This window comes from Silurus meridionalis, chromosome 21 (genome assembly GCF_014805685.1).
Source record: "Silurus meridionalis isolate SWU-2019-XX chromosome 21, ASM1480568v1, whole genome shotgun sequence".
NCBI lineage: Eukaryota > Metazoa > Chordata > Actinopteri > Siluriformes > Siluridae > Silurus > Silurus meridionalis.
In genome coordinates, this window is record NC_060904.1 from 2,575,792 (window position 1) to 2,596,599 (window position 20,808).

Consider the following 20,808-nt stretch of genomic DNA (forward strand, 5'->3'; position numbering starts at 1 on the left):
GTATAAGGGAATATGATTATAATATAACCCAAAACTTGTAATATGCCATAAATCTTGCAAAAACATAACTTATTTATTGTACCAGCTAAATATACACATTATGAAAATTTTTTAAATATAAAAATAACCAATAATACCCGAAATAAATACACATTTAAGTGTGAAGGCGCCCCCTTGTGGACATGACATAGCATAATCGGAATTCTTAATGACTGCATACACATTGTACAATAAATAAACCCACATTTCACTTGTTTATGGTTGTGTTTGTTCTGTATAATAATAAAAAACATATTTGTTTGACATTCTCTCGAGTATGGTTCTTCTTCGTGTGGTTTGTTTCGTCGTCTTCACAGTCACCACTCACATCTTACCTACATGTCAGTACCCCTGTGTCTCAGAGCGGAGATCAGATGTTGGAGCGTAAAACTTTCTGCTGTTCATCTGAACCACACAAACTGCTTAAGCTACAGACTCTGACCGGTCCTGAGAATAGGACAGAAAGGCGAATAAAAATGAAAAGTAGAAAGAAAAGGTTTTACATTAAATATAGCGAAGTGTTTTTCCATGTTTGTTCTCATCGTTCCTATTAAATTTTCTGTAAATTACAATCATTATTGTTTTGTTCATTTCGCTTCGGGTTTTGTTAACAATTAGACAACCTGGTTTTCAAAGATAACTAATAAATCCATATATGAAACATTTTGCAGCGTGCTTGTGGAGATTTGTGTGCGAATCAGTTCGGATCGTCCCACATTTAGTCCTCATTTGCTTTTATTTAAAAAATCTCCAACCTTCTGGAAAAATGCACTAGATTTTGTGTGAGATTCTTTCAGCTACAAGGATGTGAGTAAAGTGTTGTAGGTGAGAAGGTGAGGAGACCTGGGGGTTCTCAAAAGTGTTCAATACGGATTGAGATCTTCCACTTCAACACATGTAAATGATATCTTCATGGAGCTGGGTTTAGAAGAACCACACATAGTTGGAAAACTAGTGTCCCAAAACTTTTGCCCACATATTGACATGCGCATTTTGATCAGTCATTACGGTAAATTTAAACAGGAAGTCGTCATGGACCTGCCCGGCAAAACACATACTGTGGTTCTTGGGGCGAATCTCAATTGCACGTGTACTCAGTATTAAAGTGCACTACATAGGGTATATACTAATGGCGCTGAAATTGTGTGTAGTTTCCTTCACGTGTACTTGAGGAGCGTTGAGGACGAAGCCCTACTCTCTGCACCTTGAGTAGAGTTGGAGCTGTCAGGTCGTACAACTGCTGCAGGAATATAAAGAACACAAACAGGATGTTTTCACACAGGTAAAGGGATATTAGAGTTATTATTTATGATTACTGTATGTATTATCTTTAAGATATAATAATACAAGGAGGTTAATTAGACTGCGACCTCAATATGATGATGTTCTGAACGCTTTATTGAGTTGTAGCTGGTTACTGTTGACTCTTTGGTGTGTTTCAGGGTTTTGAAGTCTGTAGCTTCCAGTACATTCAGGGCTTTTTCCCAGCATGGCAAAGCTCCTGATATGGCTGATGGTAAACACACACACACACACACACACACACACACACACACACACACACACACTGTTTGGGAGACACGCCCTTATCCAGAACGACACTTTTCATTTCATCACTTACATTCAAAAAGCTGAGCAGCTATTAGGTTAGGGGCCTTACTCAGGGGCCCAATGGCAGCTTAGTGTGACTGGGATTCGAACTCACAACCTTTGGGTCAAAAAGTGCAATGCCTTAATAACTGGGCTCCCACCTTCTCCCGTTTCCCCAAAGGTTCTGTTTCTCCACCACTGAAATCTGCCATGTGAAAGAATAACACAGTTCCTGGGAAAAGTTTGGAGAGACACCAAGGCTTTAATGGTTGTTGAGACACACGTGCATGTTCCTTTTGTTTACGTTAAACGAACAAAAATCCTCCTTTAGAATTCATAACAGCTTTAGACATTTTGTTTCTCCAAAACCTTCTGAAAGTCTATGCCGTGCCTCTTGTAAGACCTCATCCCAGAGCAGTTCAATAGGATTTAGGTGCAGTGATCGGGCAGGTCATTCCATGCTAGAGATAACTCCAGACCACTGTTTTGCTCTCTAAATAACGCTTACAGAGCTCAGACAAACGATTCGGCTCATCGTCTCGCTGCACGATGAAGTCTGTTCCAGTGAGACGCAGACGTAGTCCAGACGGAATTGCATAGCGTTCCATGTTGGTTTACCTGGAAGTCTCCAAACTTTCCCTGCTCCAAAACTTCAAGCTTCCTGCTCCATGTTTGGGATGAGGCAGTCTGCGAAAATCTCATTCCTGTTTTTCAGAAGTTCTTCTGTTAGAGACAAAAAAACGACTCCACAGAAATTTCTTCCAGAAATAAAGAAAAGCATAGAAAAGAAAAATGCATGTGTCTCAAAACCCATAAACGAATAGCTGTTTCCAAACTTTAGACAGGCTCTGTAGGGTGGACGTTTTTTTTTTATCTATTTGTAGTTGCTGAGTTTGCAGTTTGGTTCTCCCGTGTTTTATACGTGATAAACAATCACTACATCATTCTGACTTTGTGTCATAAAAGTGCCGCTGTTTTGTAGTGTAAATAGCTGTAGTTTTGTCGAATTGCTTCCATCACAATGTTGTTTTGACGCGTTTGTGTGTCCTTACAGGAAACGCGCACTTGCTTGTGACCAATGGTGTGTTGGTAAAATGAACCCCTCCGTCTCCTTAACCTCTACTGGATTCCAGTGGCTTTCTAACGCATCCGCATTTCTCTTCATTTTTTACCTATAAACTCGCACAGAAGTGACCTTTAGAGACTCCTTTATCTTTATTCCAGTCATCTGCACATTCATTATTTTAAAATTTTTGCTGCATTTCAGTGTATAAGAATCGTTTCTGCATTTCAGACTTTCTTCTCTTCTGTGTCTGTGCATATCGTCTCAGTAGTGCAGATACCCGATGTACAGAAAATACCCTTTTCACAAATCTCCAGCTTTAATGCATCGCACAATTTTTCCCCTTCACAGTAAATGTATTAAATCAGCCAAGTAGTTTTAAAGTAAACAATCAATGAGACTGTAGCAGCACTTGGTGTGATTCACCTTATAGACAATAGTATTGGGACACCAGGCTTTTCCACCAATATGAGGTTCTTCCCCAAACTGTCATCACAAATTTGGAAGCACACAATCGTATACATGTAGTGAAATTTTCCTTTCGCTTGAACTTGGAATCCCAAACCTGTTCCAGCATGACAATACCCCTGTGCACAAGGCCAGCTCTATAAAGATCTCTTCTTCTTCTTGATATGCTTTACATGGGTTGGAGTGGAAGATATCTATACCCTGTTGAACACCTTTGGGATGAATGTAAACACTGGCTGCACCTCAGGCCTCCTCACCTTCTCACTTATATCAGTTCCTGACTTTACTCATGCACTTGTGCCTGAATAAATCTCACACAAATCTCCACAAAATCTGGTGGAACATCTTCCCAGAAGAGTGGAAAGAAAGAAATTTCACGTTTTGCCAGATCTTTGTCGGTGTATTATGACGAGGGTTACACTGAGACGATATGAGTGAATGCTACGCTTTTGCATGCAGCCGTCTGCAGAAGTTCGGAGTCACGCCAAATCCACTAACTGCTTCCTTTTGACATTTTTCCATCCAGTGCGTAATCGGCTCAGGCAGATCGTCGGAGCGTCGACCAACTGGAAGTAAAAACATCGTTTCAAACATAATCGATTCAATTCAGTTTTATTTGTATGCCACTTATTACAATGTCACAAAGCAGTTTAACCTAAAGCTGACGAATCATTTCTTCATGCAGAGATCATCAGCAGGCTCTGGCTGAAAGAATCTTGCTGAGTAAACACCTTGCTAACAGTCAGGAGGAGCTTCCCGCAAAGACCATGAAGGAGAGCGAGATCGAGGTGCATCTTCCTTTAGGGACGCAGCGCTCGGTCCGGGAGAAATACCTCAACGTCCACAACAGTGTCAGGTAACACTTCAGTACCTCATTCTATGAATTCTGTTTGGATTTTAAGCAGGAAGTTCTGGATAAACTACCGCAATAATAAAGTCTGATTGGAGGGTCTTTTTGTTGAATCCCAGCACCACCAAACTGGTGCTCCTGGGCTTAAATTCCCCATTGAAGATCACTGTTATTTGGAAATATACGAGCAGCTACATCTTAATATTAAGTGTAACAGTAGTATAATGCCATGTTGGTTGTTCTTACTTGGGGCGGCTCTGGAAAGAAGAAGATGATTGGATCACTGGTACCTCAGGGGCATGGAAATTACACCTTGTGTTTAGATGGGGTCTCAAGGTGTCTTCCTCATACCGTCTCAGGGTTTTTCCCTTCACTGTTGTCACTTCTGTCTCGCACAAAAGAGATAAACTTATACATTTAACTTGATTACACTCAATCTATTAATTTCTGCAAATACTCTCTTTCTAAAGGTTTGGTCGGATTTTGGAAGATCTTGACAGTATAGCAGGTACTTCAGCATCATAACTATATATATATATATATATATATATATATATATATATATATATATATATATCTCTGTATCTAATGCCAGATTTAAAAAATTATCAGTCCAGCATTACATGTTGTTGTTGTTGTTGTTGTTTTTCCCCTGCAGTGCTCATCTGTTACTCTCACACATGGAATAAGGAGCTGGAGAGATCCCCTCTGTCCATCGTCACAGCGCTGGTGGACAAAATCGGTAAACGCCTATATTATATAACGTGCGTGTTTCTGTAAGCTCTGTAATAACAACCCTAATCAGTGTGTAATATCAGCGTGTTGTGATTTTCTAGACATGCGAAGGAACATAATCTACCCAGATTGCGATATCAAGTTCACAGGTCATGTGACCTGGGTGGGAAAGACTTCAATCGAAGCCAAGATGCACATGACACAGGTGAGCAACTTGGACACTTTTCGATGAGACTGTACACAATTTATTATGTATTATGTTTAATAGGCTGTTTTTTTTGTTGTTGTTTTTCCCCTGCAGTGCTCATCTGTTACTCTCACACATGGAATAAGGAGCTGGAGAGATCCCCTCTGTCCATCGTCACAGCGCTGGTGGACAAAATCGGTAAACGCCTATATTATATAACGTGCGTGTTTCTGTAAGCTCTGTAATAACAACCCTAATCAGTGTGTAATATCAGCGTGTTGTGATTTTCTAGACATGCGAAGGAACATAATCTACCCAGATTGCGATATCAAGTTCACAGGTCATGTGACCTGGGTGGGAAAGACTTCAATCGAAGCCAAGATGCACATGACACAGGTGAGCAACTTGGACACTTTTCGATGAGACTGTACACAATTTATTATGTATTATGTTTAATAGGCTGTTTTTTTTTTGTTGTTGTTTTTTTTTCTCAGCAAATATTCAGCATGTACAGGAAATCCTACACTGAAACATCTTTAAGTCACAAAAAAATGGTGTCTTATTTAGTTAGACGGCGTATATGACAAGGTTTATGTTGCATGGAAAATATTTTATTTACAATGTTCAGATTTTTGCAGCATCGCAAACAAAACAGTGTGAACAAACTCCGATACATTCAAGCTACAGAAAACATGTCCAACACCAATCTTTATTATAATCTGCATTACTAATAGTACTGAGTCTAATCTAATGCGCAATCTAATCCATTTAGTCAGTTTCTCGATGCTCCATCTAGCACTGGCATGAGTACTGCTAGCTTTTCTTTTCTTTTTTCGGACGAGTGTAAAAGCAGCCGTACTCCTCCCTGTTTCCTACAGTTCCACGATGGAGCGTACACACCTGTGTTAGATGCCACGTTCGTGATGGTCGCACGAGATCCAGAAAATAAAAGGTACAATGACCATCTTAATGACGGTGATGATTGTAAGGTGATTTTTGATCTTCATGTCAGTGCGCGTAGTTTCGTTAACACTGTGAACCGCTGTAGGGCTGCGTTCGTAAACCCGCTGAAACTGGAGAGCCCAGAGGAGGAGAAGATTTTCCAGCAAGGAGAAAGTAAGAATTTAGTTTGTGTAATATTTTCTATTACACTACATTTCCGTATAAATGTGTGTTTTGTCAGTTCAACATTCACTATACACGTGTATGTATTTGTCACTTCAGTTAATAAGAAGAGACGTGTGGATTTGAGCACATCCTCTTTACTCAAGGTGGCTCCTACAGCGGAGGAGAGGACGCTGGTGCACAGCCTGTTCCTCAACACACTCGACACAAAGTACGACACACACACACACACACACACACACACACTGAGACAGCTAGAGTTATAACTCTACTGGACCTACATTTCATGCAGTAGATTTTCTGAAAGGCTTACTCGTGGATAATTTTTCTGCTATTGATCTTTATATTAAACACAAACTCTTTTTTTCATAACGTAACTCAATTTATTTCAACTCTACAGACATTTCATTTTTTCTAATATTTCCACTGAGCTCCACTCTTCTGGGAAGATGTTCCACTAGATTTTGTGGAGATTTGTGCGAGATTCATTCAGCCACAAGGTTTTTTCACCGTATTAAAGTCAAGTGAGATGAGGAGGCCTGGGTTCACATTCATCCTAAAGGTGTTCAATAGGTTGGAGCTCTATAGCAGAAGATCTTCCACTCTAATACATGTAAAGCAGAACTTCATGGATGCTACTACATTTAAAGACGTCCTATACAGTTGTGTGCCTTCAGATTTGTGGTGACAGTTTGGTGAAGATCCACATATGACTTGAAAAGTCGTGTCCTTTTGTCCATATAGTGTATGATAATGTGATGGATTTTTTTTTGTTTTGTTTTTAGAACGGTTAGCTTTCGGGGTCGGATTCTTCCCCAAAGCTATATGGATGGAGGACGCTAAGCTTAAAGGCTTGGAGATCTGCCATCCACAGGTCAGTGAGAATTCACTGATATGAAAATTAAAATGTTGTATTTTTAATTTTAATTAAGCATGCAGTGTTTGTGTGTGCGTGTGTGTGTTTACGATCTAGGAAAGGAACATCTTCAATCGGATATTTGGTGGTTTCCTGATGAGGAAGGCGTATGAGCTGGGCTGGGCCAATGCCTGTGCATTTGCGTAAGATTCAGTTTTGATATTTAAACACACTGTTACTGAGCGATTTGTGCCATGTTTACTGATTTATGTCTTGCGTTGTTGTGTTTATCACAGGGGTTGTAGGCCGATGCTGGTGGCGGTGGATGACATCATGTTCCGCAAACCCGTGGAGATCGGATCCCTGCTTATGTTGTCCTCACAGGTAAAATAATAAATAATTAAATTATAATTTTGGAAAATAATTCTACACTTCCGGCGTCTACCTTTAGGGGTCGCCAGAGGATCGTCTGTCTCCATACCCTTAAACTCTCAGAAAATATTTATATAAATTATTATTATTATATATTATATATTTATATATTATTTATATGATTGGGGGTTACTCTTACTACCGCAAACATGATCTGTAAGTTATAAGTAATTAAAATGAAGACAGAACCAAAATAATTTTGGTGCCAGAATGAATGCCCAAGCTGCTCTGACCCAAGGCTTAATCACCTGGTCACCTTATGACCAATCAGCTTCAAGAATTCAACAGCACTGTATTAGAATAAACATCATGTTAGATCCAATGGACTGGTTAAGGTATCAGTCACATCATGAAAAGTGTGTTAGGCTGCTAATGTGTGTTAGAGTGCTAATGTGTGACCCTGGTGCTTTTTTTTTTTCCAGGTGTGTTACACTGAAGAACACCACGTTCAGGTTCGTGTTCACACCGAGGTGCTCGACCCTTTGACCCGGCAGCACGACACCACCAACGTCTTTCACTTCACCTTTCAAGTCGAGAAGCCTGTTCCAGCTGTGGTTCCACAGAGTTATGGAGGTTAGACACGATGTCTACTTTTGTTTCTCACTGCTTTACAATCTTTTAGTGCCCTGTAGTTGAAATTGATTAAACAGGATCAGGATTACGAGATGATGAGATGTCGCTTCAGTGCTACAAGAGGTGAAAAAATTAGTCATATGGACAAAATGAATGGAAATTATTTGACCACCAATTTCATTGCATAGACTTAAAAGTAATGTCTGGGTTTTTTCATCTTCAGTACATAATGTGGCGTTTTCATTTTAACCAGTCAAGTTACAGAATTCTCATGGTTTCCATTATAAATATCAACAGCCGTTACTATTACATTCATTACCAAATGGTTTCTCCTTTATAGTGTATTTGTGTACAATGTTAAATCATTACTGTCACCCGAAAAACCCATTTTGGAAAATTATTGGAAACCAACATGATCTACACGTCACTACAGGTGTTCTATTGGTCCTTAATGGTAACATCCTACCAACAGAAGGTAACAAAGATCCACAAAGATCCACAAGGACAATTACAGTTTCAAATCAAATCTAGACAGCACCTGTTTATCAAAAATACATCTTATATGAGCACAAATCTCCACAAGCACACTCCAAAATCTAGTGGAACATCTACCAGAAGAGTGTTATTATAACAGCAAATGGGAACTAAATGCGGAATGGGATGTTTAAAAAAGCACCTCCTCCACTGTTGCTAAGTAACTGATATGATGATTAGATATAAAACATTAATCCATATTATCTGTTTGTCTCCTCTAGAGTCCATGCTCTACCTGGATGGGAAAAGACACTTTGATGAGACAATGAAGAGCCAGTGAGGAACAATCAGCATACAAAAAATCTGTAAAGATTTCATGCAGTGAAGCCAAAAAAAACAAAACACAAATGTACAGCACTTTTTGTTGGAGGCCATTTTATGATTTACTTTTTGTTCATTTATTAATATTTACATAAAATATATGTACACTCATATCAACATTCAACATACTTTACTTTTTTTTGCACGTTTATGCCAAGTTCTCACTACAAAAGACAATGTTAAGTGTATTAGACTGTCTATTGCACTCTATAGTGTCTATTGCACTTTGTATTAAGACGTTAGAACACATTCATCGCCATATAGATCTGTGTGTTTTTAGTAACCAGAGGGTCTTCCTGTCTTTTGAACACTAGATTGACTGAATGATTGTGCAGAAAAGGTTTTGCTGGAGTTTATTGTTACAGTTTAAAAGGATTTGCACCTTTCAGATCTTAGAAATTTCTCCAAGTGTTAACATTTTTCAGTTATTGACAGCAGGTTATGTCCTTATCTGTGTAGGCTATATGGATAAATGTTTGTGGAAACCCGAGCATAAGATTTCTATGTACTTTCTGAACATCCAATTCCACATTTAGTCCCAATTCGCTGTTATAATAAGCTCCACTCTTCTGGGAAGATGTTCCACTAGATTTTGAATTGTGCTTATGGAGATTTGCATGAAAATCACGATCTTCAATCAAGATCTTCCACTCTAAGCCAAGTGAAACATATCTACATGGATCTGGCTTTGTGCACTTTGTGTCATGCTGGAACAGGTTTGTTCAGGTGAAAGGAAAATGTCATTCATCCACAGCGTCCAAAGACGTCCTATAGAACTTTGTGCCTATAACTTTGTGGTAACAGTTTTGGTGTAGAACCACACATCGTTGAAAAAGTTAGGTGTCCCAATACTTTTGTCCATATTGTGTATTTCAGTCAAGCAGAAGTTTCTACAAAATACAGGCAGGGATCTCTACATGGACTATAATAGCAAGCAGGTAACAGAAGGCAAGAAGTGTTGAACGTGTTGTATAATAAGGAGCTCGATCAAATAAAGGACGGCTTCAAGTGCACTTATAAGAGAGAAATGTTACTTTGGACTGGAAGCGTGTAAATAAACTGACAGAATTTCACGTTCTTTGCATGTGCATATCACATCTCTATTAGCTCTGTTCAACCCAACAAATATAGATATCCATCATGTTCTCTGCTGTAATGCAAATATTTGTTTTGTATTTCATTTTTGTAATGAAAAATAAAACAGCCTTTAATAAAGATTATTCAAGATTTCTGAGTGAAACGCTTGAGATTTTTTGCTGGAATTATTGAAATATTATTGATGAATATTGTTGTTGAAAAATGTTTTTATAACAACTACTTTTATTTCTTATTATTATTACTACTGTCATTTAATATTATTATTAACAAATATACCACAGTTTTCTTTCATTCTCAGATCTTCTTCATCCTCTTTGCTGCATAATCGCAACTCCATGTTGTATTTATTTATTTAATAGATGTGTATTTGCATAAACTCAAATCATGAATGGATTCAAAAACGTTACTTTTTTCATTTTTGGAACATTTATATAGAAAGAGAAAAATGTAGATAATAATATGGTCATGGTTTTTTCTGTAAGGAAACTTTTGTTTGACCTTTATGGAAGGAGTCTCCAGTGTCAGTATAATTGTCAGCAGTATGTTCTCTGGCCTGGGAGGAACTGTGGAGTTTTTATAGTAATTTCTGTGATTTTTTTTTAAGCTGCTGTAAGGTGATCTCAGGAAGGCATTTGTTCAGCGTACAATATTTAAATATTCACCTTATGTGAAAAAAGAGAGTATTTCGCAAATGAAGTAATTGTTGTAAATTGATGTGATATAAGGAAAACAGTTGAGAGTGATAACAGGTGTTGATGGTTTTCCCATTACGGCCTGCTGCAGATTGGTTTAATTCCAATTGGAGAGGATTAATTTTATATATAACATTGCATCCTTTATAATATAAAAAGCATTCTGAGTTTGACTTTATAGAATCGATAAAAAAAAAATACATAATAAGAAATTAAAGCTCAAACACACCCTAAATATACCCCCCAAAATATGTTCCACCTTTTCGGTGGTAAATCTAACTAACGGGCAACCTGACCGAACGAGATTTCGTTATACATGGCAACCCAAGTTGAAATCTCGCGATATTTGCTTTGGAGGGCAGCGCGGGGCGCAGTATGGCTGCCGCTGTGGCTTTAACTCACTGCCGAAGACGAGGTTTTCAGGTGTTGTGTAATGGAGCAGTCCGGCTGCTTTCTCCCAAATGTTTCCAGGGTCAGTAAAATCGCTTTCTCTACCTGATATTTCCCCCAGAAATTAACGACTGAAGAGTTTGTTCGGAGCAGGAGATAGAGGGGGATGTGGCGTGGAAAAGCCCTTCAGGCAGAGTGAACCTTCTGGGGGATCAGCTGCATGCTTTTGGTTAAAAAGATTTTACTTAATAACGAAATAAACACTATAAATGCAGGAGTTTTGGTGGATAAAGGTGCCACATTTCTGTTTAAATGATATGGATGTGTTAAGACGTAATGCTTATGTAATCCTGATTTGTCACTTCAATACCTAATACTTATAATTATAGGTGCAGTAGTTGATTTATTCTTATAATCACTTAAAACATATAGAATTAAACCCTGACTTTAAACAAAATTCACGTTTGGAAGTCTGATTTCCGGCCTGGAACACGTGTTTATGTTTGTCTGCGTGTTTTGTGTCACCCATCATCATACTGGTGTTCACACCTACACGTCAGTGTTCACCTTCTACATTGTTCCTTTGTCAGCTGGAGGTATTTACAGACCTGCCCACTGTTTGTCCACATAAATATTTTCCTCAGATGTTGATTATGTGAATTATAAGCTACAGAGGATCATTTCCATGACACATCTAAAAACTTCTCCTTTTTTTTTTCTGTCTCTTCTGTCCATCATTTACTTTCCATCTCTTTCAATTGGTCCAATTGCGAGTGTTCGTTCCGTAAATTGGGGGAGAATAAAAAATGTCAGACAAAGTGACATCAATCTTTAACCTCAATATCAGACTGGACATCAGGCACATCAACTGCAATACAACATTGTCCACCATCTTATTTTGTCACGTGACAATTCAGTCTACACTACAACACACAGATGGTGTAAGATGATGCTGGTTTGCTTGATAAAATGTCTTCTGCTTGAACCCAGGAGTCAGACAGAAGTCCAGTACGGTGCAGTACATTTCCCGGCCGGACCTCCCGAAGCTGGCCTTTCGCAGAGTGAAAGGGAAAAGTCCCGGCGTAATGTTCCTGCCCGGCTTTGGCTCGAACATGAATGGACCCAAAGCAGAAGCTCTGGAGGAATTCTGCAGGTCTTTAGGTCATTCTTATGTAAGGTAAACAAACCTCAGTCTAAAATTTCATTACACGTAATGATTCATTGTAAATTGGACAAAACTTTATTCTTCAATGTAACTCTTATTTATTGTAGTTTATTAAGAAACGATGTGATCCACAGGACTGATCAAGTCAGAGCTCTAACAGTCACACAGCTCTAAATCACAGGTGTATTAATTCCTGTGTTTGTTTTAGTATTGTATCGGTGCTTTACTACCTGCTCAGTCTGGGGCTTGTATCATAACCTCCCTGATCAATAACAACATTTAGAAAAACTGTGCACTCTGCTTTAGTACAGTCAGAGGTGAAGCTGTGCTCTTTTCTAAATATTCAGGACGTGGGAGTCTGTAAATCACTCATTAAAGAGAAAAAAAAGAGATAATAATGAACTAATGTTTATAGCTGCTGTATTGTGAGTTACAGGAACCTGATGCTCTTGTTTTTGACAATTAGTGTAACTAGAAACTGATGAAGTCTATGTGCAACTTTTAATGCGAAGAAAGTTGTGTGTGTGTGTGTGTGTGTGTGTGTGTGTGTGTGTGTGTGTGTGTGTGTGTGTGTGTGTGTGCCGGTTGTAGGTTTGATTATTCCGGTCACGGAGAATCGGAAGGCGTTTTCTCCGAGGGAACGATCGGAAGCTGGAAGAAGGACGTCCTTTTCATGTTGGATGAAGTGGCAGAAGGGCCTCAGGTGAAATTTTAATGCTATTTTCCTGTAAAAAAAGACGTCTTGTTGAATAGAGGACACAGATTTGAACTAATTCATGAGAATGTCTTTTTTCTAGGAAAAAAATAATCCTGTAAATTTTACCAGACTACAATTCAAGGGCTGGACCACTTGTTCGAGGCCAACAGGTCTAAAATAGAAATTGCATTATAACAAATATTAGCATTAATGTTGCCTTGGTTTCTCTCATTTATTTCATATTTCTAAATAAAATCAAAATAAATAGAAAACATGATTAATCTGTTTAGCGCCCTCTACTGTTAGACATGAAGCTGCTCCTTCTTTTTCAAACACCTTTTCTTTTTTTTTCTCCTAAACTCATATATGGCCCAATCAAAGGTCACGATGGGAATCTAGATTTTGGCATTCTTTTTTCCAGGTCACTCTGATTAAAATTGACCTTAATAAATGAAACAGATCATGAAGAAAATTGCCTGATCTGTCATCGCTCAATTAGTGAGTCATTTTCCAGCTTCAAATGATTTGGGTTTTTCCCAGATCTCTTTTTTATGTATAATTTTTTTTTTCTCTGCAGTTACATGCATTTCAGATGGCAGAAAGTTAAAAAGAACGAAGGATGCTTTGTATTTGTCACATGTACTGTACTTTCTTCACATATCCCAGCGATATTAAGAAGCAGGTTCAGCCATGTCAACCAAGAGCCTTACTCAAGGGCCCCAAGAGGGGCAGTTTGATAATACCATGCCTGAGTGTTGATTTATATTATTAATATTAAAATGTTTTGCTTTGCAGATTCTGGTGGGGTCCAGTATGGGCGGGTGGCTGATGCTCCTGGCCGCAATCGCTCGCCCCGAGAAGACGAAAGCTCTCGTGGGCATTTCGACAGCAGCCGATCACTTAGTCACAGCGTTCCAATCACTTCCTCTGGAGGTCAGAAGCACATCAGCTAGCTCGCTCACGTCTTTTCTCACATTCTTTCTAAAGTTAATACTATGCCTCGTCATGTTTAAGAAACGTCTAAAGATTTTTCCCGACTAACGCACTGTTAAAAAGCACTCGAGATTTCTTCTAAAAAGTGAGAAACGTCTCCATCAGATGACCCAGTGAGATAAACGTCCATCAGATGACCCAGTGAGATAAACGTCCATCAGATGACCCATTCAACATGTTTATTTTTTTTTGTCTAAAAATCTGAATCAAGAGCTGTTTTCTTTGATGTATATCAATGGAATGATGTCTAAATGTGTATATAAATGTCCTTAGCGAACCTAGAGGACAGAATGCACTATTATGTCTCAGAGCTTCAAAATGAAGCTGTTTACTCATCAGCTTATCGCATCCTGTTCATACTTATTGAAAACAAAATGACTAGAAATCAGTTTTTTTTATCAGTGTAAATGCCATATTTCTCTGTCTATCAGACAAGGAAGGAGTTTGAAGACAAGGGCGCGTGGACGATCCCGACCAAAAGCAACGAGGAAGGCGTGTACACTGTTAGCATGGATTTGCTAAAGGAAGCAGCGAATCACTGCTTGCTGCAGAGCCCCATCCCCATCACGTGCCCCGTGCGCCTTATCCACGGCCTGAAGGACGAAGACGTGCCCTGGCACATCTCCTTGCAGGTCGCCGAGCGCGTGCTGAGCAACGACGTCGACGTCATCCTCCGGCGCCACGGGCAGCACCACATGGCCGACAAGGATGACATCAAGCTCATGGTGTACACCATCGATGACCTCATCGACAAGCTGACCACCTTGGCATGACTGTGAGGGCTAGAAAAGCAGCCAGAGCTTCCTGAGAAACCTGTTTCCTTTGTGCCTTCATTTACTGTTTCATTGGTTTGTGTTTTCCGAATGTTTGTTTGCACGTTAGAGTCTCGGATTAGGCGTCTGATTAAAGCTGCTTTTTTGTTGTTTTTTTGGACACTGTTGTTCTCATGGTTCGTTACCACCATCTTTCTCTCTTGTGCCTTCTTTACCATGTCATATAACCAAATAAATCATGTTCTATCCAGCGTAAGTTTCTTCTCTGTTAATAAATAATCCCTGATTTGTTTGTTATTGATCAAAGCTGCCACAAAACAGCTGACCTTTTTCTGCTCCGCTCTCTCGTGTGTGTGTGTGTGTGTGTGTGTGTGTGTGTGTGTGTGTGTGTGTGTATAAGGTCAGTACTGAGCCACTCACTCTACTCCAGGAATTACTCAGTTGTTTATTAACACGCGATTAGGGCCGAGTGTGTGCACTGAACTGTGACTCGCTCGTCCAGCCGAGACGCTTCATCCCGCTTCCCAACTACACGATTGACCTTTCAGCCAGTCAGCGATCGCACGCAATCAGACAGAGCGAAATTAAAACATTTTTAAATACTCGTACACAAGAGCAGTCAGGGATCCGAAATGTGGTGTTTTATTCATCACTTTATTTTATTATCCTATAAATCTATTTAAATACTAACCAAATGATTATTCGGGTTTTTTTTTTCTTTTTCTGAAGCTATTTATTCTTTTTTTCTGCAGTTGAGGGTCTTTAGTAGCATCACCTAGACAATAAGACAAACGTTTTTTGGATTGATTTTTGGCACCTTGAGAAGATTCTTTTTTCCTGAAAGTGGTTCTAGGAAGAAACTTGAGTTCTTCCAGAGGCACAGAACCAACAAGGTTCTACAAGGTGCTAGATCTAACCACTCGTTATAAAAAAATATGCATTACTTTTTGTCCCTTTTCATGAAAGGTGGCAATAATTATTGGATTTAATCATAAGCACATTTCCCCTGGTGGTCTAGTGGTTAAGATGCAGCGCTCCCACCGCTGCGACCCGGGTTCGATTCCCGGTCAGGGAACCAACCCCAGCCACTCTCAGTGCCGGTCCCAAGCCCGGATAAATTGGGGAGGGTTGCGTTAGGAAGGGCATCCAGCGTAAAACATGTGCCAAATCAAACGTGCGGAGGATCCGCTGTGGCGACCCCTAACGGGAAAAGCCGAAAGAAAGTTTTTTAATCATAAGCACATTTACTTGATGATCTAAACTTTTGTGAAAAAGTCTCATCTAAAGATTTGAATGTTTTATTTCTGGCAATTTTTTTTTATACATATACAAATGAATACTTTAAAATTGACAAAAATATTATTTTTTCTTAATAAATGCATTTTTGAGTCTGTAGATCTTTGTGAACTATTAAAGATTCTATGTAGAATCCTACAACAGAGGATGTTTAAAGTAGAGCCTTGAGGAAACCTCTAGAAGTGTGTGAGCATTAGGACATGCAATGAGTATTTTTTGTTGTTGTTTTGAGATGAAACAGGTAATGATGGGGGTTTATTTTAATGGATTCTTTTATAGAACAATAAATAACGATTCAAAAATATTAAAAGGTCAACAGTTCACTTACAGACCATTAGTGATGCTTTGTTTTGTGTGTCTTTATTTTACATACAAATTGAGGGTTTCCCTGCAATGGATGTGCGTCTCAGCCGGATTAAAATCTTCCATCTTGTACATAATGTTCCTCTGAATATTCTCCTGAACCTCGTGATCTAGACCATTTTACTGAACCCCAGTGAATTTTTAGGCCTCAATCATTTTAATACATATTTTTTCTGTCTTCAAAAATATACATCCTGTATGTTTATTTTTTCTAGAGGAAAGATTATAAATGTTTTGAAGGGGGCCATTAATTCTGGATCTGATTGCATCATGTAGGCAGTGTGTGTTTCTGTTCTGGGCAGAGCTTGCAGATGCTATCTCTATCAATAATGTGCCTAATGTAATTAGGACAGGCCCTGGCTCTGCTTTTACAGTGCTGATGCTAGTTTACTTGAAGGATGCCTGTTCTTCCACGTGAACAACGTAGAAACTAAGATGCAGCCAAAAATGTATTGTTTATTTACATTCGTATGTTTATTTCGAGTCGGATTAAAATGCATGCTGAGTCCCGGGCTGGATGTCAGTGTCAGTGCATGTCAGAGCACTTTTAGTCTCGGTGCATTATGGCGAGCCTGTCATTGGCCAGTGGTGTTTCGAGACCTTGTTGTGACGCGTGTCTATATAACGGGGCTCGTGCCGGCGGACGGCGTGTCCGCGCGCGCCCCACCCACAGCTGCATGGACGCTCCATTTCCGTGTCTCCGGAGAGCGTGAGCAGGACATCAGGACTACAGCAGGAGCATCCTCTCCTCCTTTTGAGTCCATCAAAACAACACGGAGGTACTCGTGGAAAAAAAAGAATGACATGCAATTAATCTTATTATGCATTGCTCTTATTTTTACATTCATATTTTATTATTGTTTTATAATGCACTTTTTTATTTTTATTTTTATTTGTTATTTATTGTTGCTTTATTTGTTTAAAAAAAAAAAGAGAGAGAGTTTGATACTTTAACATGTTAACCTCATCAGTGTGTTCTAGGTATGCTTTGCATGCTGTATATATATATAATACAATTATGAACAGGGTTGCCAGATTGATGTAACAAGTGCTATCCTAAAACAAAATCAGCATTGACTCCTTTAAAGGTTAGGCATGATATTATTTATATTACGATTATAATTTAGTTTGGAACAATAATTTAAACATAATAGATCATATTAAATCAGGATGAAGCTCTCTGTTTAATCATTTTGAAATGTTGTTTTTTTTCCTACCACATTTTTTCCTTTTAATCACTAAATATGCTTTATGATTTTATTTAGCCTGTCATTAGAAATTTAATGACAGTCAATTTTCTATTTAAATATTATGTGCCATTTATAAATATTCCTACTATATAATATTCTTATGTATATATGACCCTAGTTTATATAGGCCCTTAGTTTATGCTGGATTTGTATCTAAAGCCTTTTAAAGGTGGAAAACACAACCCAATCTGGCAACCTTGTCTGGTTTTAATGAGTGACCACACCCCGGCTGCTGTGCAACTGTCAGTCACATCATCACTTCATTTTTATATATGCTTATAAATGCAACTTAATTTGTTCAGTATCGTGGACATGCATGCTCATGTCCATGACTTATTCCTGAAATGTAAAAAGGAGAAAACTGACTTTTATTCTGCCTGTGGAATGATGCTTTAGCCAGTATCTGATTTCTATGAGATTCGTTTAGGTTTATGTGAATTTTACGATGTCCGTGTTCCTGAGTGATTGTGATTTATTTTTCTAGAAGTTAGTCCCAGCAAGATCTGACAGGTTCTCCTTCACTATTCGAACCCAAAAAGCCAGTGATTATGGCAAACAGAGGCCCGAGTTATGGCCTGAGCCGAGAGGTGCAGGAGAAAATCGATCAGAAGTACGATCCTGACCTGGAGGCTCGGCTGGTGGACTGGATCGTTGTACAGTGTGGAGGAAACCTGGAACGCCCGCAAGCAGGAAAGCAGAACTTTCAAAAGTGGCTCATGGACGGAACTGTGAGTAACTGCACTGATCCTGTTTTCTCTTAACCTACAGAAGCTTCTGACTGTCAAAGAGTTTAAAGTCTGTCTTACTTCACTGTGATGCAGATCCTCTGCAGGCTCATTAACAGTCTGTACCCACGTGGTAAAGAGCCCATTAAGAAGATCCAGGAAACGCAGATGGCCTTTAAACAGATGGAGAAAATCTCGCAGTTCCTCCAAGCAACTGAGGCGTACGGAGTCATCACCACTGACATCTTTCAGACCGTAGATTTATGGGAAGGTATGGTGGTGGATGGAGTTATGGTGCCTCCAATATCAGTTGATTAACTATAAGCCAAATGCCCCCTCAGGATTGAGGCTGAACTTTTTTCAGAATTGTATTTATATATGTTGGTTCTCCTGAATTCTAAAGTTACTGTTTACATGCTTAGAAAAAGAGCTTGGATTATGGTTCTCTTTAACATTTGCTGTATGAAGTTTTACCCTGCAAAATTTAAATGTATTTTTATAAAATTCATCTACGTGTTGGGCTTCTGGCCTACAGGAAAGGACATGGCTGCCGTCCAGAGAACTCTCATGGCTCTGGGCAGTGTTGCACTCACCAAGGATGATGGACATTACCGTGGCAACCGGGACTGGTTCCACAAGTGAGTGAGATCTTTTCAGGTGTTCCACTGTATATGGATAAAATTCAGTCTCATTGAATCGGTTGCTTCCAACACTGCAGGAAGTCTCAAAGTCATCGGAGAGAATTTTCAGAAGAGCAGCTACGCCAGGGCCAGAACCTGATCAGCCTGCAGATGGGCAGCAACCGCGGGGCGTCCCAGGCTGGCATGACGGGTTACGGCATGCATCGGCAGATCATGTAACCCATCCTGGAGATGACCTACGACCTGCATCTAACACCCAGAAGACCTTAATCCCTGCAGAGGAGCAACATCTGGTTAAGTAATGCCATGAAATTCTATGTATGATATTAATTAATAACTTATTACAACATATTAGCATGACGATCATCATTTTTATTTACTATGATATTTCAGTATCCATAAACACATTTTTTTTTTTTTACTGTAATCATGTCAGGAAAGTTGCTGTTATTTCTGTAAACTAAATGGAAAACACGTAATCATAAAAATATGTCTAATATGTCTGTTTTTTTCTTGCCATTTTTTTGTACGTTATTATGTGGTTTTGGATGATATAAAAATCTGCACCCGTGTAAAACATGGACCTGCAGATCTGTATGTTTTTTTTTATTATTATTTGATAAACAGCCATAAATACACTGAAGATATAAGATATTCCTTGTGTGATCTAAGTTGATATCATTGTTTTACATGGTTTTCACGTCATTGTTTTGCTTGTGTTTGGTGAAGATGTTTAATAAATTGATATTATATTAACAGCCTGACGTTTATTACACAGGAACACGAGAGGTAAAAAAAAGTAAATAGAAACTCTTATTTTGAAGCTAATCTATAAGAAATGACTGTTAACAGTGTGAAGTCACTTCTGTTTTTAATCGCTTAATAAATAAATACTTTTATTCCTAATTACAAGATGAAACTCTGTATATTGATGTGACATCTAAAGGTTACTATTTATTGGAGTAGTATTTTATTACTGTATCACAGAACATGATGGTGTATACAGTATATGGTGTCAGTGGATTAATATTCATTGGCATTTACCACTGAAGCAGAAGTAAATGCAAAACTAAATTAGAAAGGTTAAAACATGCATGAATGGATTTAAAGTCTTCTTCGTAATCCGCCTAAGTAGTGAGCAATGACACGGGTATGAGATTCAGGAAACTGGTTGTTCCTGGACATTTTAATGACACGCACAAGAAATATGTTAAAACAATACACCGCTCGAGTCAACCTGACTGCTCACGTAACATTATCCTCGACGTGACGAACAAGCTAATGATTTTTCAACAATTAAACCTCTATCTATAAATATGTACATACGCTACCTGGCCAAAAGTATTGGGACAAGTGACTTCCAGCCGTATGTGGTTCTTCTTTAAACTGTCACTACAATGTTGGAGATACACAATTATATAGGACGTCTCTGGATGGGGAAGTATGAAATTTTCCCTTTACTTGAACTAAGAGACCCAAACATGCCCCTGTATGCAAAGCAAGCTCCATGAAGATATCCTTTATCTGGTTTGGACTGGAAGAACTGCTATAGAGTCCTGAAGTCAACCCTACTGAACACCTTTATGATAAATTGGAAAACTGACTATACCCCAGGCCTCCTCACTTCACCTACATCAGTATGTGACTTCACTAACACCCTTGTGGGTGAATGAATCTCCACAAGCATACTCCAAAATCTACATCTTCCCAGCAGTGTGGAGGTTATAATAAGAGCAAATTGGGAACTAATACAGCATATATATATATATATATATATATATATATATATATATATATATATATATATATATAAATGTGTGTGTGTGTGTGTGTGTGTGTGTGTGTGTGTTATGTTGTGAATTGGCTCCTGCATTCCTAGTGAATTATTATCCTAAATCTTTAACATGCAATGGACAAAGTAAGTGATGTGTAACAAAATATGCTTGGAATAA

General features: G+C 38.7%; 3 protein-coding genes and 1 non-coding gene across 4 annotated transcripts; all 4 read left to right on the forward strand.

The window, feature by feature from the left end:
* The first annotated feature begins 1,175 nt into the window (after nt 1–1,175).
* On the forward strand, nt 1,176–10,000 carry LOC124375524 (acyl-coenzyme A thioesterase 9, mitochondrial-like). Its single transcript, XM_046833963.1, is given in 17 exon segments — nt 1,176–1,321; nt 1,482–1,555; nt 2,684–2,710; nt 3,687–3,732; nt 3,846–4,016; nt 4,481–4,518; nt 4,669–4,752; nt 4,847–4,950; nt 5,811–5,884; nt 5,981–6,048; nt 6,157–6,268; nt 6,843–6,872; nt 6,874–6,931; nt 7,031–7,116; nt 7,210–7,297; nt 7,768–7,918; nt 8,674–10,000. Coding segments are annotated over 17 exon segments (1,284 nt in total). The 5' UTR covers nt 1,176–1,307; the 3' UTR covers nt 8,733–10,000.
* Nucleotides 10,001–10,907: 907 nt separating this feature from the next.
* Nucleotides 10,908–14,832, forward strand: abhd10b (abhydrolase domain containing 10, depalmitoylase b). Its single transcript, XM_046877399.1, has 5 exons — nt 10,908–11,035; nt 11,944–12,130; nt 12,710–12,821; nt 13,611–13,748; nt 14,240–14,832. Exons 1-5 carry the CDS (start codon nt 10,939–10,941, stop codon nt 14,579–14,581), a joined length of 876 nt encoding a protein of 291 aa, XP_046733355.1. The 5' UTR covers nt 10,908–10,938; the 3' UTR covers nt 14,582–14,832.
* A 751-nt stretch (nt 14,833–15,583) lies between these two features.
* trnag-ccc lies at nt 15,584–15,656 on the forward strand. Its single transcript has one exon. It is a non-coding gene; the product is annotated as a tRNA-Gly (tRNA).
* An 889-nt stretch (nt 15,657–16,545) lies between these two features.
* tagln3b (transgelin 3b) lies at nt 16,546–20,482 on the forward strand. The gene is made up of 5 exons (XM_046877451.1): nt 16,546–17,019; nt 17,975–18,218; nt 18,312–18,486; nt 18,751–18,853; nt 18,934–20,482. Exons 2-5 carry the CDS (start codon nt 18,039–18,041, stop codon nt 19,073–19,075), a joined length of 600 nt encoding a protein of 199 aa, XP_046733407.1. The 5' UTR covers nt 16,546–17,019; nt 17,975–18,038; the 3' UTR covers nt 19,076–20,482.
* The last annotated feature ends 326 nt before the right edge of the window (nt 20,483–20,808 follow it).